This window comes from Macaca fascicularis, chromosome 14, assembly GCF_037993035.2.
Source record: "Macaca fascicularis isolate 582-1 chromosome 14, T2T-MFA8v1.1".
Classification (NCBI taxonomy): Eukaryota; Metazoa; Chordata; class Mammalia; order Primates; family Cercopithecidae; genus Macaca; species Macaca fascicularis.
In genome coordinates, this window is record NC_088388.1 from 34,309,051 (window position 1) to 34,324,507 (window position 15,457).

At 31.6% G+C, this 15,457-nt stretch overlaps 1 protein-coding gene across 1 annotated transcript in view; it reads left to right on the forward strand.

The window, feature by feature from the left end:
• DCDC1 (doublecortin domain containing 1) overlaps positions 1-15,457 on the forward strand; it is a 499,491-nt gene that overhangs the window by 113,357 nt on the left and 370,677 nt on the right. The window contains exon 9 of the mRNA XM_005578290.5: positions 7,156-7,322. Coding sequence (XP_005578347.3) covers positions 7,156-7,322 — 167 coding nt within the window. The remainder of the gene's footprint in view (positions 1-7,155; positions 7,323-15,457) is intronic.

The following is a 15,457-nucleotide window of genomic DNA, read 5'->3' on the forward strand; positions in this document are numbered from 1 at the left end:
TATAGAAGATTCTGTCTTTGTGAAACAAAGGTGGAGAAATAAATGTCAAAGGGAATCCTCCATTTTTGTTGCTGAAATGATTAAGGCTTTTTTTAGTCTATCACATTTAAAGTATAAATCTCTCATGACATATTTATTTACATCTTAAATAAATCATTAAAATATAAGTAATATGTTGACTTAGTATTTACATTCAAGGGCACCAAACTGTTTTACCCACATTGGCTGACTTCTAAGTCTGTCTGAATTAGGTATGTTTGTTCTGGGTGTTATTATTATTCCTACTTTGAGTCTTAAAAGAAGGAAATAAAAGAACGAAAAGGTTAACTACATCTTTAGATTTGTATGAATGTGACCATACAATGTAACAGTGGAATTTCAAGACATTTTACAATTAGCTTGCTTTTGAATATTATTTACATATGTAAGTGCTTTGTGTAATTGATTTTATTCCTAAGTTTTACTGTGTTTTCTATTACTTATTTTCTGACTGAGTCAAAAGTTAATTTGTGCCTAATTTAATACCATGTGGGTTAAACTTTTTGGGATAGTAATATAAATACAAATACTCTGAAGTAATAAAAATGTCAGTTATTAGATCAAGGAATTATATAATGACATTTCTGAAGACCATTACTTCTATTTTGTGTTAGATTTATTTGTTGAGTTCTGTGCATTATACTTCCTAAAACTAAGATAATACTTGAAGTTTTTGTACAGAGCTTTAAAGTTTACAATACCACGTCATGCATATTCAATTTTATGTATTGGTATAGGCCATGGCCACATAAAAATTGGCTAGGTGTAGTTAATTCTCAATATTTCTTTAAGTAATCTTAAATTGCATGTATACCAAACCAATTATTTTACATTACTACTAAATGTCAAATATTTTAGATGTCCAAGAAATTACGTTCACAAAATCCTTGTATTTTCAAAGACACACACACTATTATTTTTGTTGAAGGGAAAAGAAAGATCAGACAATAGAATCCCAGCTTATTTCTACTTGTATAAATCAAGTCATTTAAATAAATGAATTGTGTATGGTGACCTGTTCTACCAATGTGCTACTGGGGATGTATGAAAAAAAGATGTGCATGGTGGTGGAAGTAGAAAGAGGCATAAAGCGTATTGGAAAACTACCAAATGTCCCCTGCAAATGGGCCCTATTCAGAATCAGTAAGCGTATGATGAGTGAAGTGGTTTTGAATATCGCCTTTAGATTCCATGCTGTTACAAGGCCAGCCCTGAACATGGCAACTCTTATTTCCACACACAGTACCTCTTCACTCTCAATTTAACCCCCAAATCTGATGAACCCATTACTCCATACTTGATTTCATGGAACAAGGAGTAGATATAGTTACAAATGATCAATCACAAGCCGTGAACCAAAGCAGCAAGGCATTAACAATTCACACCATTTCGGTCCACTTGCTCAAGCAGAAGATGTGCCAGCATATTTAATGCACAGCTACTTCGTTCAGTTTAAGAAAAAAACATGACTCAGGCTGCATTTTCGAAATGGAGAGGACTTTCTAAGATTTCATACCTCCTAAGCCTTAATGTCAACATTCATCCACACATGAGTAATTAAAATAACCAGGTGTCCTATAAAGGTCATAATGTCCAAATTAAATTTTACTCAGGTAAAAACAATATGACCTATGAAATTCTTCCCTTCAATGCATCACTATTCTGTTTGATCCTATCATACAAATCAATGTCTCTTACAGCAGTATTATAACACTGTAGACCCCACAGGCAATATGCCGTCAGTTTAATAGGATCACTGAAAAACTAAAGCAGCTGTGAAAGATTGCTCTAAGTAAAGCAATCGTGTGCTTGTCATTTTGTTCAGTGGAAGAAAAATCCAAATTTGGGTAGGCATCCGTATTTAAGAAAACGACTGCTAAATCTTTTCTCATAAGTACCTTAGGGACAATAAGATTTGACATATAGCATGTAAACAAAAGTACACAGCAGCTGTTAGTTTAGTTTTGTTTGGATAAAAATACACTGATATAAATCAAGCCACACAGGAGACAGTGTGTTCTCCATCATTCAATCTTCCCTGCAGACCATGCTTTTGAATGGTGTCTAATGGTTGCTGTGGGACCAGGAGCTTTCCAGCTATTACCCAAAGCTGGGTAAGGAACATTAAAATACACACATACCTTGGCACTAGCTCAAACTCCCTGCAGTCATACTTCCTGGAATGGGAAGCAGTCGCATCTAAGTATCTTTTAAGAATTTACTTTGTTTTGACCAAAGAAGACTTTTTAGGTCAACTTCATTAAAAAAAAAAAAAAAAATGCCAGTTGGACTGGTTGAACTGGTGGGAAATTTCCAAATGCCTTGGTGTATTTCTAAATGATATCTTGTTAGCAATAGTCAAGTATTTTAGAAGTTGGACCTGCAGCTTGCTGCCAAAGAGTATATAGAAGTTTCTTTATAGGTAACTATACTCTGGGCAGTGTGCTTTTCTTTCATAGTCTTATATACTCTGACTGAAATGTGAAAATTACAATATTATGTAAATTATGGTTATGAATATTTAATTGTCATGACTTTTAATTTTTTTGTAAGCAAGTTATTAAAGCCTTTGATTATTCCCTGTGCTTCCTGAAATGCTATTAATAAAAAATCCTGATCTTTGTAGCTTTCCATATTAGATTGAAATGCAGTATGCAAAGTAGCCCTTTCAATGTAGGATGTTGCTTTTGGAGAGGGATATATATTCCCTAGGTATAGATCATGACAGAATATTCCAGTCTAAATCTGATAGACAAATTTGATTAGCTTTGTGGTTTCTCTTTAGAGGGATTTTTGGTTCCTTGTCATGTACTTCCTCCATTATGTATCCCAAATAAGTTCACGCTTCTTATCAGTGATGAAATAGTTTTAATATAAGATCCTCTTGAAGACTGAACACTTTATTTTCTTATTTAACATTTGAACTCGTTTTTGGGGTTCTTAGAAGAAATTACCTTTTTTATTTAAAATAGTTATTTTGACCTTAATCTAATATTATTACTCTGCATTTAAATTTTATTATGTGCCTTTTTCTATAGAAGCATGATTTATGACAAGGTAGGATAAAGTATGTAAGGGTTTTCCAAGGACTTCTAAAAAATACCCATCTCTGGCCTTCTGTCTAGTTAATGCTTCCTTCCCAAATCTTATGGCTTTCTTTTTATATTTATTTTCCTCCTTAGTCTTCATAATCATATAAGGAAAATTAAAATAAAAACAGTTGCACACATCCTAAATATGCTTTGAAATTCAGGAATATTCATGTTTATTTAACAAATTTGGATCAAATTTTTTTAAGTTATAGAAAGTTACAGTTTCTAAATGATCGTAGATAGTTATAGTTATGTTCTTAAAACTTACCCAGAAGACTGTCTACAGTGTATCTGCAGTAACATTTATTCATCTGGTAGACATTTGTTGAGCACTGCTTTCACCGAACTAAAAAATACGGCTTCAAACTCCAGAAGGTTTCAGGATTTACTGGGGGATGAAGGTGGGAGGGGAGAAGATATGAACTAATACAAATTGATAAGAAAAAAGAAACAAAAAACAACAAAAACAAAAAAGAGAGAATGCTATGGGAGGCATAGAGAAGGGAGCAATTAATTCCACCTAAATCATTTAGGATATTTTGCCAGAGGTGGTAACATTTGATATGAGCCTTGAAGGATAAGAATATATTAATAGGTGGGAAAAGAGGGGAGAAAATGGGAAAGGAATGAAACAGTGTGAGTGAGAAAGGTGTCAGTTGATAATTATGAAATTAATATAGCTACTAGTTTTGTTTATATAATCTGTTTACCCATGATGCTCACTACCAGCTCTGTCCAGTTAAGTTACTCTTTTTGGTCACATGAGTTATCAACAGCCTCCGTCTTAGCGCCAAACTCATTGAAATGATTGGATTAATTTTCATTTTGCCATATAATCATAACTTGAGATGAAACAAAAGGAATAAAAAGTAATAATCCACATAGCTTTTCATCTTTCCAGGGGTGGAAATGATCCCAGTGAAATGATTCCATTTGACTGATATATGCATAATTGATAAATTTAAGGGATGATCAACTTCCAAACCATTTAATATGAAATGTTGAGGGCTAGCTTAATGAAAATACAGAAAAGAGAAGTTCTTACCACAATCATGCGAACAGGAGAAACTAGGTAGAACACCTGTAATACAGGCCTTTCGCATAAGAAGAAATGTTTATGTGTTGTTATGCACACAAATATTAAAAGACCACAGGATAACCTTCTTGAATGAGGCAATATTTCTACGTAATAGTTTGAAGACAGAGAAGCACATGGTTGGAAGGACACAAAAATAATAAGGGAAAAAGGGAACTCTACATAAAAGAGAAGAAAACCATTGGTTAAGAGTACTTATGAGCTATGATTTGGTATAGAATATTAGGAATATCCACTAAAACACTTAAATAACTAATTCACATCCATGTTAAAATCTATGGTTGAGGTTAAAAAGTCAAGCGACTTCTTTTTTTTAAAAATCAATTATTCAATAATATTTTAAAAGTACATTTTAGGCCAAGGCTCCTTTTTAAATGGACAGTTCTTTAATTCTAACTGCTTAATAAATATTATTATTTTTTAGTATAACATAGGCTGATTTATATATCCTTTTTAAGTACTTAGGCGTATCATTTTCTTATGTTTTCTGTACCTTCCTAGTTAGTGGAAACATTGTTTGTTCTTGGAGTGTGCTTTGTCTTCCTTTTCAAGAAGATCATCAAAGTTACTAGTTTGCAGCTTCCAAAAAGAAAGAGCCTTCTAATCCCTAGTTCAGAGGCTAACCTTTATTAGTGCTCTCGTGGTTATAATGAGGACCCTGCTTCCAGCAGGGAGATTCTGGAATACTGAACAGATTATTCAACAAGTTCAGAGCAGATTCTGAAGTCCCTTATAAAACCTGCTTGTGAATACTGCTTTCTTTGCTTTGCTGTTTCTGGTTTCCATAGTATTCCTAATTACATAAATCATGTGGAACATGGGAGCTGTTTTCCATCCAGTATCAATTCTGACACTGCTTATGCTGTGGTATCGTTTTAATTTTTTTTTTAAGCTGTATTTTTTTTCTAAAATTCTTATGGACAGTGTAAACTTTGAAAAACCTAGAATTTTTGTTGTTAGATCTAGTAAGTGCTTTTTTTGGAGTCCCTTGGGCTGACATAAAGAATTTGAAAGTTATTTTGTGACAAGCATAGATAGAGAATCTGATAAAATTTTCTCGTGTTTAAATTCAAGATTAACTCTAGGGTGTAAATCATTCAAGCTTATCATCTACTGCTCAATTTATTAAATTTTATTTCAACTTAGTATCTATTTATGTCGTGCCTTTCAGTGTTCAAAAAGTATGGCAGGTTCAATGAGTATACCAATTAAAGGTGTATGAATTAAAATCTAATGCATAGTAATATATGAATGTGTAGCAATAAACTAAAAGCACTGATAATTCTTAAGCTAGGTTTCTTTTGAAAAAAATTGTAATCAAGATTGATTTATATTTTACATTTTTTAAAGGTTGAAGAGTTATAATTCTGAATATAAGCTCATTTATCTTTTAATTTGTATTGCTTTTATGATATTTATGATCTTATATTTTTTTAAGTTTGAGGTGTTTGTTATGATAAGACTTAGAAAAGCAATTACTCTAAGAGAGTATAAAAATGGGGTTGATAGATGAATTTCAGGAATTAGTTTCTCAAGCTAAATAAGTTAATTTTATGCATACATCTAAGAAGATGTTTCAGCAGTCATTGGCTCATTTATTTATACTATATTAGTAGCAAAATCTTGAACCCCGTTTTCAACATTCTCCTTAGTGTTGAACATATTAGACAGACTATATATTATGCTTTGCTAGAGAGTTGTGGAACTTAGTGCCATGAAATGCATAACTTTTTTACCAAGAGCAAAATTTAGCAGAATACCAGTAGCAAAGGCCATTTGCATAACTCAGCCTCTCAGCAGCTCAGCTGAACCTAATTGTAATTCAATTTCCAGATTGCTATGCCAGGCCTCTTTGCATAAAATATGCAACATATAACATAACTAACAGCATGACCTATTTTCTTTGCCGGACCTATTTTCTTTGTCGGTGATCTATTTAATTCCTTTTTCTAGCAGAAATATGTATCAGAATAAGGTAGCCAATACATATAGTTATTATGTATGTTTAAGTTTGTGTCACATGTATATACTTAAATAATGACCAAATACAGAAAAATATTTACTTTTTGTGGATTCCCAAGTGTGCCATTTTTATTTCTTGATTTCTGGCTTTTCAGAGGAAAATTAAATCTTGAAAAATGTTAGCTAGCTGCCGTGTTATTGGACTGTTTTACACTAGAAAGACTTTATAAGCTAATCGTGTGAAAAAGTGTATGAACATGTTTGTCAACTCCTTGTGGATGTTGCAGTACATACCCATAAGTAAATATCTTTTATCTGTTTACAAAACGCGTTGTGGAATAGCATTCCTAAATCCTTGACTGTTTCATATTCCAGAAACTGAAAAAAGAAAGGTATGATAAACTGCTTGCTTAAAATTCTCCCTGCTATTTTTAAACAGTCTTGCCATCCTGTTGTATGGGTTACTTAAGGAATGCAACAAAAATCTTCAAATAGGATGGCTTATAAAGGTGTGGATTATATTTTATGAATAGTTTCCAGATGTGATGTTTTAGGTATATAGACTCCTCTACAAGAAGCTATATACAGAAACAACATGGATCTTACAATTTTATCAGGACAATGCAAGTAGATTTCAGCAAGGTTGGTTCCAACTCATCTGTGATAAATGAGAAGATAAGGCAATCAGTGCACACCATGACACTCTGTGCAGCTAGTTAGGCACACTTCAGAACTACTCAGGTGTGCTCACAAAGCTTATGAGTCTTGCATGGGGGGTGTCTCAATATAAATACATCCTTCATGGTGGCCACTAGTAACGCAGGAATTGCCTCTCTAAGACTTAACCCAGGTCAGATATAAATAATAGATGTTAAGAGTTAGCTCTGGTATTGGGGCTGTGTTCCAGGCAGTGTATTTCGGTTGGGTTGGGTCAAAAGAATTTTTTTCCCTTCTTTTCTCGAATAGTTCCTCTGCTTGAAAAATGCCTGCAAAATTCCATCACACCTTTGCGGGGACCACTTTGGGTCTCTAAGGGAGAAGGTTTCAGCCCCTCAGGAGCTAAGATGTACATCCAAGGAGTTCTTTTGGCCCTGTACCAACGATTAAAGTCTACAAAAAAATATTATAAACAGGTGAGTCATCCCTCTTTAAAAATTGCTTTATTATATGTTTTTAAAATGTGCTTGGTTGTATAGAGGCAATGATTGGCATTGTGTCATAAAAGAACTGTGACATGTATTTTGTGAGCTCAGTGCCTGTTAGGGAGCCAAAAATGCTGCTTCTGTAATCTCAAAGCCAACAATAATGGAGCTAATTGTGTCTGTCTTTTGGTATAAGATGTCATATGTCTCATCTTTTCTTGCAGCGCATACTGGGCAAAGTGAAGGCAACTTCTTACATGGAAATTCTATAAACTATTACTTTAAGAAAATAAATAGCTCCTAAGTCATTTGAAGGTTTAAATGTTTAGCATTCTATTTTTTTCCAGCATAAAATCAGATTTATGGGGGTTAGAATACAACAAATCACATTCTGAAAAATGGAATCGCGAATCAACTTCATGTCAAGAGTAACTTACTTCATTTATCCTTATTTAACTTCTCTGTTTCAGGAGTCAAAAGTATACAAACAGAGTTAGTTTATTTGAATCAGGTTAAACTGGATTTTGTCCTTTAATTCCTGTGTATTTATTTCATATTTGTATGTGTGTGTGTAAAGGGTGATATTTTTATAATCATGTATAGGGACTTTTGATTTATCTTAAAGTATGATTCACATTTGTAAAGCAGAATTACGAAGCCATTTATAACATAAAAATGAAATTGCCACATTTAAAAAATCCTCTTTGTACTTGGTTTTAAGAATTGAAGCACATATTTTTACCAAGCTAAATAAGGACTGGGTTTTACATTTTGAACTGGGAGGTTCCAGTTTAGAACTGGGCTCATTATCTGAGACCACAGACTGCTGAAAAATGAATATTTTGAAAGCATCATGCTATTATTCTCTGCTTGCAGAGAGGAAGGGGAGGTGGGAATGGGCTGTCAGTCTTAGTGTTCACACAGCACCTCCTGCTGTAGAGTTTGGAAAAGAACAACTTGTATTGACTTTGGAAGAAAGTGTTGTACTAAGGTATCCAGAATTAGCAAAAAACATCTTCCCACGAAACTTCGCAAAATGTGTTTGGTTTGCCTCGTTAATTTCAGCAGATCCAGAAACAGGGTTAATAATTATAATAGATAAGGCTATTCGTAATAATACAATGAAAGAAATAAAAATCCAAACTAATGTTCTCTATTAAGCCATTATATATAGAAACCAGTATAAAATATTTTATTGCATTTAGATTAAATTATTTTAGTTGTAATATTTACGTTTTAAGATATAATGATATTGTAAAATGGATCATGATGAATTGCATTACAATAATTTATTTGAAATTATGTGGTTTGATTCCACTTACTGAAAATTAAAATTATTTAATGTTAGAAGAAATAATGAGACAATTCTCCAATTCAAGAAAAGCACTGTTTAAATAAAATCTAAAGACAAATTTAAACATTTTCTAAGTTTTATTTCAAGTAAGGGTGTTAGAAATAAGAAACGTCCCGGAAAGTAATGGCATGTTTTTCTTACACTGTCTTAAACATGTAAAATTTAAATAAGTATAAATTGCTATACTAGATTTAAAAGAGCTCTGTGCATTGTAAGAAAAAAATACTTTCAGAATTACTTAGTGCTTTAATTAAAAAATTTCTTTATGATTCAAAATAGATGAAAAACATATTTTATTAAATATTAAATTATGAACAAAATTTAACCTTTCAGTGTCTCTGTAATTGTCTGTTTGGGAAATCTGTAAAGATTTCAACATTATATGAATTTAAGAATATTTTGAAACCTATGCTCTCTGCCATTTCTCCTAAAGCTTTTTTCTTCCATTAAGTTGTAATTCAGAGCTTTCCATTCAGCAGTTTTAATATGATACTTAAGTTTTATTTTGAAATATAAAAATGAAGAAAAATAAGCAGAAATTTGCTCATTATGCATTTTTATGTAAATTTCTGTTGCTTTAGATGTGCTCTATTTTATGTATGCTTGAGGTTTTCTTCTTTTGTAGTGTTATACCAAGACTTAATTTAAAATTATTTGAATGTTTAGAGAATTCACTATAGTGATATCCTTATCAGCCCATCAGTGCTTAGGTGTTAAGCCTGACAATATCTTTATTTGTGAGTGGGATTTCTTAGCAAATATCCTTCTGAAGCATTAATGAACTTTGTTTGAACTACACTTACTTCATTTGACCTTTGGTATAGCCTTTTCTATTTAGTTTTATATAAGATTGTGTTAAAGAATCTTTAGATAGGTGAAATGGAGTTAGGTGATGATTCCTATTTCCTTAACAAATTAAAGTTTATAAATCATATGATTAGATTTTTCTTGATATTATTTCAATTTATTTCACTTTTGAGATCACATATAAAAACAACAATATTGTCTTGATGTCTGTCAAAATATAAGCTTTAAATTTTGTCATTCCCAAAGGAAATTTCTTTTAATAAATCGCGATAATATAGCTTTAAAAGAAAAGTCAGGGCGACTGGTTTTATGTTTACGAACTTACTCATTTTTCAATTTTTAACTTTAGCTTGGCTGTTATAGCATGCAACTGAATTAAGCACACTACATTAGGGTGGTCTTAAATATATACTGATTCGTGTGTATTAAAATGAAATATTATATTTAGAACAGCATAAAGTCACTTAGTCTTACATTTATCACATTTATTTCCTTAAAAGTGGAAACATCTTAGAAATTGCTTGGAGCTAAGCAGAATCTATTTAATTGGTAATCTTTGCAATTGCATAAACGCATTCCTAGGAAATGTAGTTAACACTTTCAGTGACAGGGCCTGTTCCATCTCATTAGCATTCTTGTTATGTAGTGGTGCTGTTGGTGGGGGTGTTGAAGTAGGAATGCCATTGTGTCGAGTTCTAGTGTTTGGGGACAAACACTGCTGTGGAAGGAACGTGTGAAAAGGCCACAGTCCTGTCAGTGAATGAGGAAGGCTGTGCTTTCTGTGTGCTTCAAGCAGGGAAGCTGTCATTCACAGGCCTAACACAGCTAAGCAGAGGCCAAAACACAAGGCTGCACTACCTTTTAAAATGATATTAGTGATTTTTAAACATGATCTTCTTTATTTATGATCCTACATAGAGCTTTTAGTTGCTGTCAGTAAACAAAATATGGTAGTCTGTTCAGAAACACTGTAAAGATGCATAAATGTGTATGGAACTGTGCCAGGCAGCTATACAAATAATGACTCAGAATGGCTGATGGGCAGTGTTAAGTACAAATGTGATTTTTGAGAAACACTCATTTCTGAAAATGTCTTCACAAGTTTGAATTTTTCCCCAAACCAACAAAATTCCTGGAGACTTTTACAAAAGAATGTATAGCACTTTTTTTTTAATACAATTTTTGAAAACGCTTATAAACTTTCAGTTTTAATCATGTAAAGCTGTTCACAGTATGACCTAACAGTTCTTATAGATTGCATAGTTATTTTTGAAATTCAGAGAGAAAAAAAGGGAAATGAGTATCTAACTATAATATGATAAGCACCATCTTAATTAGAAAGAGAGTCATAGCCCCTGATTTCGTTAAGCCATGAAAAAATGCATCTGTGAATTTATGAAATTTTAAGAAATTTTTAATTCTACTCCTAGTTTTTAGCACTTCGGAATAAAATGATTAAGTTTGAGATTAAATTTTAGCTGATTTGATTACTTAAAGCAAAATAAATAAACCAAAGTATTCTCCAGTATTTCTTAAATTCTTGGGGTATTTTCTAAACTTTGGTAGTGTATTGAAAAACACTGCAATTTCTATTTATGTCTGAAGTTGCGGGAAAATGTTTTATTTCTGTAATTTTAATTTAGAAATGTGTATTTGAGCTATTTCTAGTAAATCATTACTTAATAAAGTTTGTTGAGGATTATATAATTTTTGGCCTGTGTGATTTAAATTTAAATTTTTTTGCATGTATGTAGTCTCTTTTGTTTATTAATTTAAGCAAGTTAACTTTTTTGGATGCTGTTATATATGCTATATGTAAAAGTTCTATATTTGGAGTATTGTGTTTAGCGATCTCAGGTACTGAATTTCTATTTCAAAAATTAGGTTTTACTTTTTAAATTATAACAATATTGCAGATTTATTTTGTGGGCATATTATTTGATGAGGAAATAACCATCTAGCTTCAGTATATATTGTTTTTGCAGTTTAAAATTGAAATGTATTTTGTTAATATACTAAAACTAAGCTCTATCAAAGCACTTAAATTTTGTTTAAAAAAATTGTGTAAGTAAATGTTGGCTCACTTTATCCACACTTTCAATAAGTTTGGTAATTAGGTATCAAACAACAGTATAATATAATTATATCCAGAATTGATTCAGCTCAAAATATGCTTGAATTACATTTATTATTGACAAAATTTGTTTATTGCATAAAGTATTTAAAAAGGAATCTTAGTATTTTAATTTTTCAAAAAAAAGTGCTTAAAGTTAGTCTTTTCAGATCCTGTGTCAATTAAAATAATTTATTGGTTCTACATTATTGAATGAATAGCTATTTCTATTTTTTTTTCTGTATATACTTTAAAAATTGAGCTGTTTCTTTGACTTAGTCTTTCTGTGAGAACACTTAAAATATTTCAATATTTAAAAAACTTCTTAATTATCCTTTGAAATCTTGGAACAAAATCTATAATATATAAACACAATGTACATGAAAATAGCGTGACAGTCATTTTGAGATGAAAACTACTTCTGAAGGTTCTGATAAGTAATTTTTTTTAGAATATTAGGTTGTTTGTAGATTTGAGTGATTGTTGATTTTTTTTTTCCTGAAACCAAGCTGCATTCTAGTTACTTGAAGTATTTTAAGAACCTTAAACTTGTGTCTCTTTCTAAGTGTCATGCTTTGAGCAGGCCTAACATCAGTTAAATGAAGTGAAAATTGCATTCTTGTCTTGATAGAGATGAAAATGGATTTCTGGTCATGAAATAGATGTAGTTGTCACTTTTTAAAAAAGGTGTCAGCAGTTTGCTTCAGTGAGTAAGGTGCCAATTCAGTATGGCAGTAAACTTGTGATCTGAGCAATCAATAAAATGCTTCAATAACTTCTGCTTCATTACACTTATAATAAGAGGCTATAGATCCATGGCACATAAAATGTTGATAAAGAGGATATGTGGGGATCGACTGCGACAATTTTCTCAAAAGTACAGTAAGTGCAATATTGCCATCTAGAGTTTGTGCATAGGTAATTATTACAGAGAGGGGGGAAGCGACAGTGGAATAAAATAAGAAGTGATATTGAAATACTGTTTATTTTCCATCATTTATCCATGACACATTTATCTTCATGGAACGTTTCATTTGACTTGTCATAAAGCTGTTTGTTTAGGTCAGGAGAAAATTTTGAAATCTATATTTTTCTCTAATTCTTTTAGAATTATACTACCAAGTGTCAAATATGTATCTCTAGCTCAAAATTGAACTTTTTATCATGAAAACTATTTATTAAATAACTCACTTTGGAAAAAAATAGAGGTTTTTCTTTTTTACATGGTAATTCAGTTCTACAAAACCAGAGAGCTTTATTGACATCTCAGTTGGGTGTCTTTCAATTAGAAAAATTATCTTTATTAATGGTAAACCTCCTTCAGAGAATAAGGGCCAACTTACGTTTCAAATGGTATTTTAAAATAAATATTTTTTTACTTAAAAACTGCATCTCATGAAGGAAAGATAGACTTTTCTGCTTATGCAATTCTGAACATTTTCATGAAAAGTGAATTCCATTTGGGGATCATCTAGGAATATGTCTCCATCTTTATCAACACATTAAAAATATTAGTTATCACCTTACTTTTCTTGATTAATTAAAAAGTATTTAAATTGTTTCATTTTATAATACTTTTTGAATGAACTAATATGGAAACATTTAAAAATCATTTATCCTCTGTACTTGTGACTGAATAGAAAATTTTATAAAAATCTGAATTTAAGTGTTTTAATTATAATACAGATAAAGTAAACTTAATATGGATATAGATGGACTTAACAAGGAAAGTTGTGTTTTTTCTCACTCAACTCTCCCTTCACAGAATATGGACCATTTTTCTAAGTTTATAGAGCTAGGCCTTTAGGTTTCCCTGAGATGAATAATTTGGCATTAATATATTATTAATGCATTTTTTCTAATACACTGTTGATGTATTTGGTTTTTATGTCTGTGTGTGAATGACTTTCATAATTGTAAAAAATGGAAATGATTATAACATAAATTTATTTTCATTTTCTGACCAAAAATTTATTCTCAGACATCCTAATGTTATATCCCCACTTATATTTAAGATAATTCTTTAGTTAGATGAAGATACCCTTCTTTAGTTAGATGAAGATATCCTATGTTGAAATTTCTAATCATATTGGGTAGAAATATTGCATTTTAAAATCTCCAAATAAAGATAGAATTGTCCACGCAAAGTACTTGAAAGTAGACCTGACAAATGCTCTTTAAATTACTCAACCACCTACAGGTATTATTGCCTATGACTCTTTTGAAATGAGAATAAATTTTATAGAGTTACAGCAGCAAAGTGAAAGAGTGTGTTTGATAGATTCCCTGAACAGTTTCAACACCCACAGGTATTATTTGTAAGAAAACAATCATGCCGAGTCTTCAGCTGGTTAGAGAGGGCATAGCATTCTATCTTCACCTGACATCCTATCTGTTCCGTCAACATCCTGGGCCCCCTGCCTTCTGCCCCCTCCTCCCAAAACAATAATGCTCACTGAGAGGTTCGTGTGAATGGACAAGAATATGAATGTTTTTTTCCTTGAAGAACTAAAACGGTATTGAATGCACATTCTTAGTGGGAGGAAAACCAACTCTCTTGAGGATTGACTAGTATTTTCTATTTACTATTCAAATGGATCATTGTTGTCAATGATTGCTAGTTAAGATCTTTGGTTGTTGAGAAGTCTGACTAATGATTGATAAAGCAATTGTAAACATGTTGGGAATCATTGCTTTGCTTTATTTTATTCAGAGACATATATAGTGGCTTCCTCTCACTTCTTGTTAGTAGCGTTAGTTTGAGTAAACATCAATCTTACAAAAAACTTCTAATTTTCAAATAATATAATTCATTCTTTGCTCTTATTTTATATGTTGCAAACGGTATGAATTAATATAACATTAATTTATTGCTCTCTTCCATAAAACTTTCTCAATTATGTTAGAAAATCAATTTTACATAACCTCCCTAAAATAATCAGTATCCTGTTACATTTCTAAAATATTTAAGTTTCTAAACATAGCCAGTCATGCGTGGAAAAAGGATGTGGCAAGAGTTCATTTATCAACACTTAATATTTGTGACTGGGAAGTAGATATTGAAAGCTTCAGAGAAAAGAATTATAGCATAAATAAAAGGTGCTGGAAAGGGCTTCAGCCTTGGCAAACCACAGGTGAGTTACATTTTTTAGAACTGTACTGCCCAATACACTATACCTGGTGTTTTTAAACTAAAATGAAATAAAATTGAAAATTGGGTTCCTCAATCTCCCTCGCCACATTTTGATTACTCAATAGCTATATCATCACTGAAAATTCCACTGGACAATTCTTTTTTACAAGGCAAAAATTCGGTCGGATGTGTAGTTATACTTCTGGCATTGGATTCCTCATTCTGTGATTAACAAGGTGACAAATCTTTGTTATGTCACCTGTAATACAGGCCTTTCACATAAGAAGAAATGTAACTTTGTAACTTACAGGTGTTATGACAAGGTAGGATAAAGTACGTAAGGGTTTTCCAAGGACTTTTAAAAAATACCCATCTCTGGTCTTCTCCTGTCTAGTTAATGCTTCCTTCACAAATCTTATGGCTTTCTTTTTATAATTATTTTCCTCCTTAGTCTTCATAATCATATAAGGTAAATTAAAATAAAAACAATTGCATACATCCTAAATATGCTTTGAAATTCAGGTATATTCATGTTTATTTAACAAATTCAGATCAAATTTCTTTAGGTTACAGAAAGTTATAAAAGTTATAGAAAGTTGTAAAAGTTAAGGTCTTTTAAAGGCCTGTATTACAGGTGTTTAAAGGCCTCATGGCCTTTGCTACTGGTATTCCAGTTTCACTTCTGGCATTGGAATCCTCATTTTTGTGATTAACAAAGG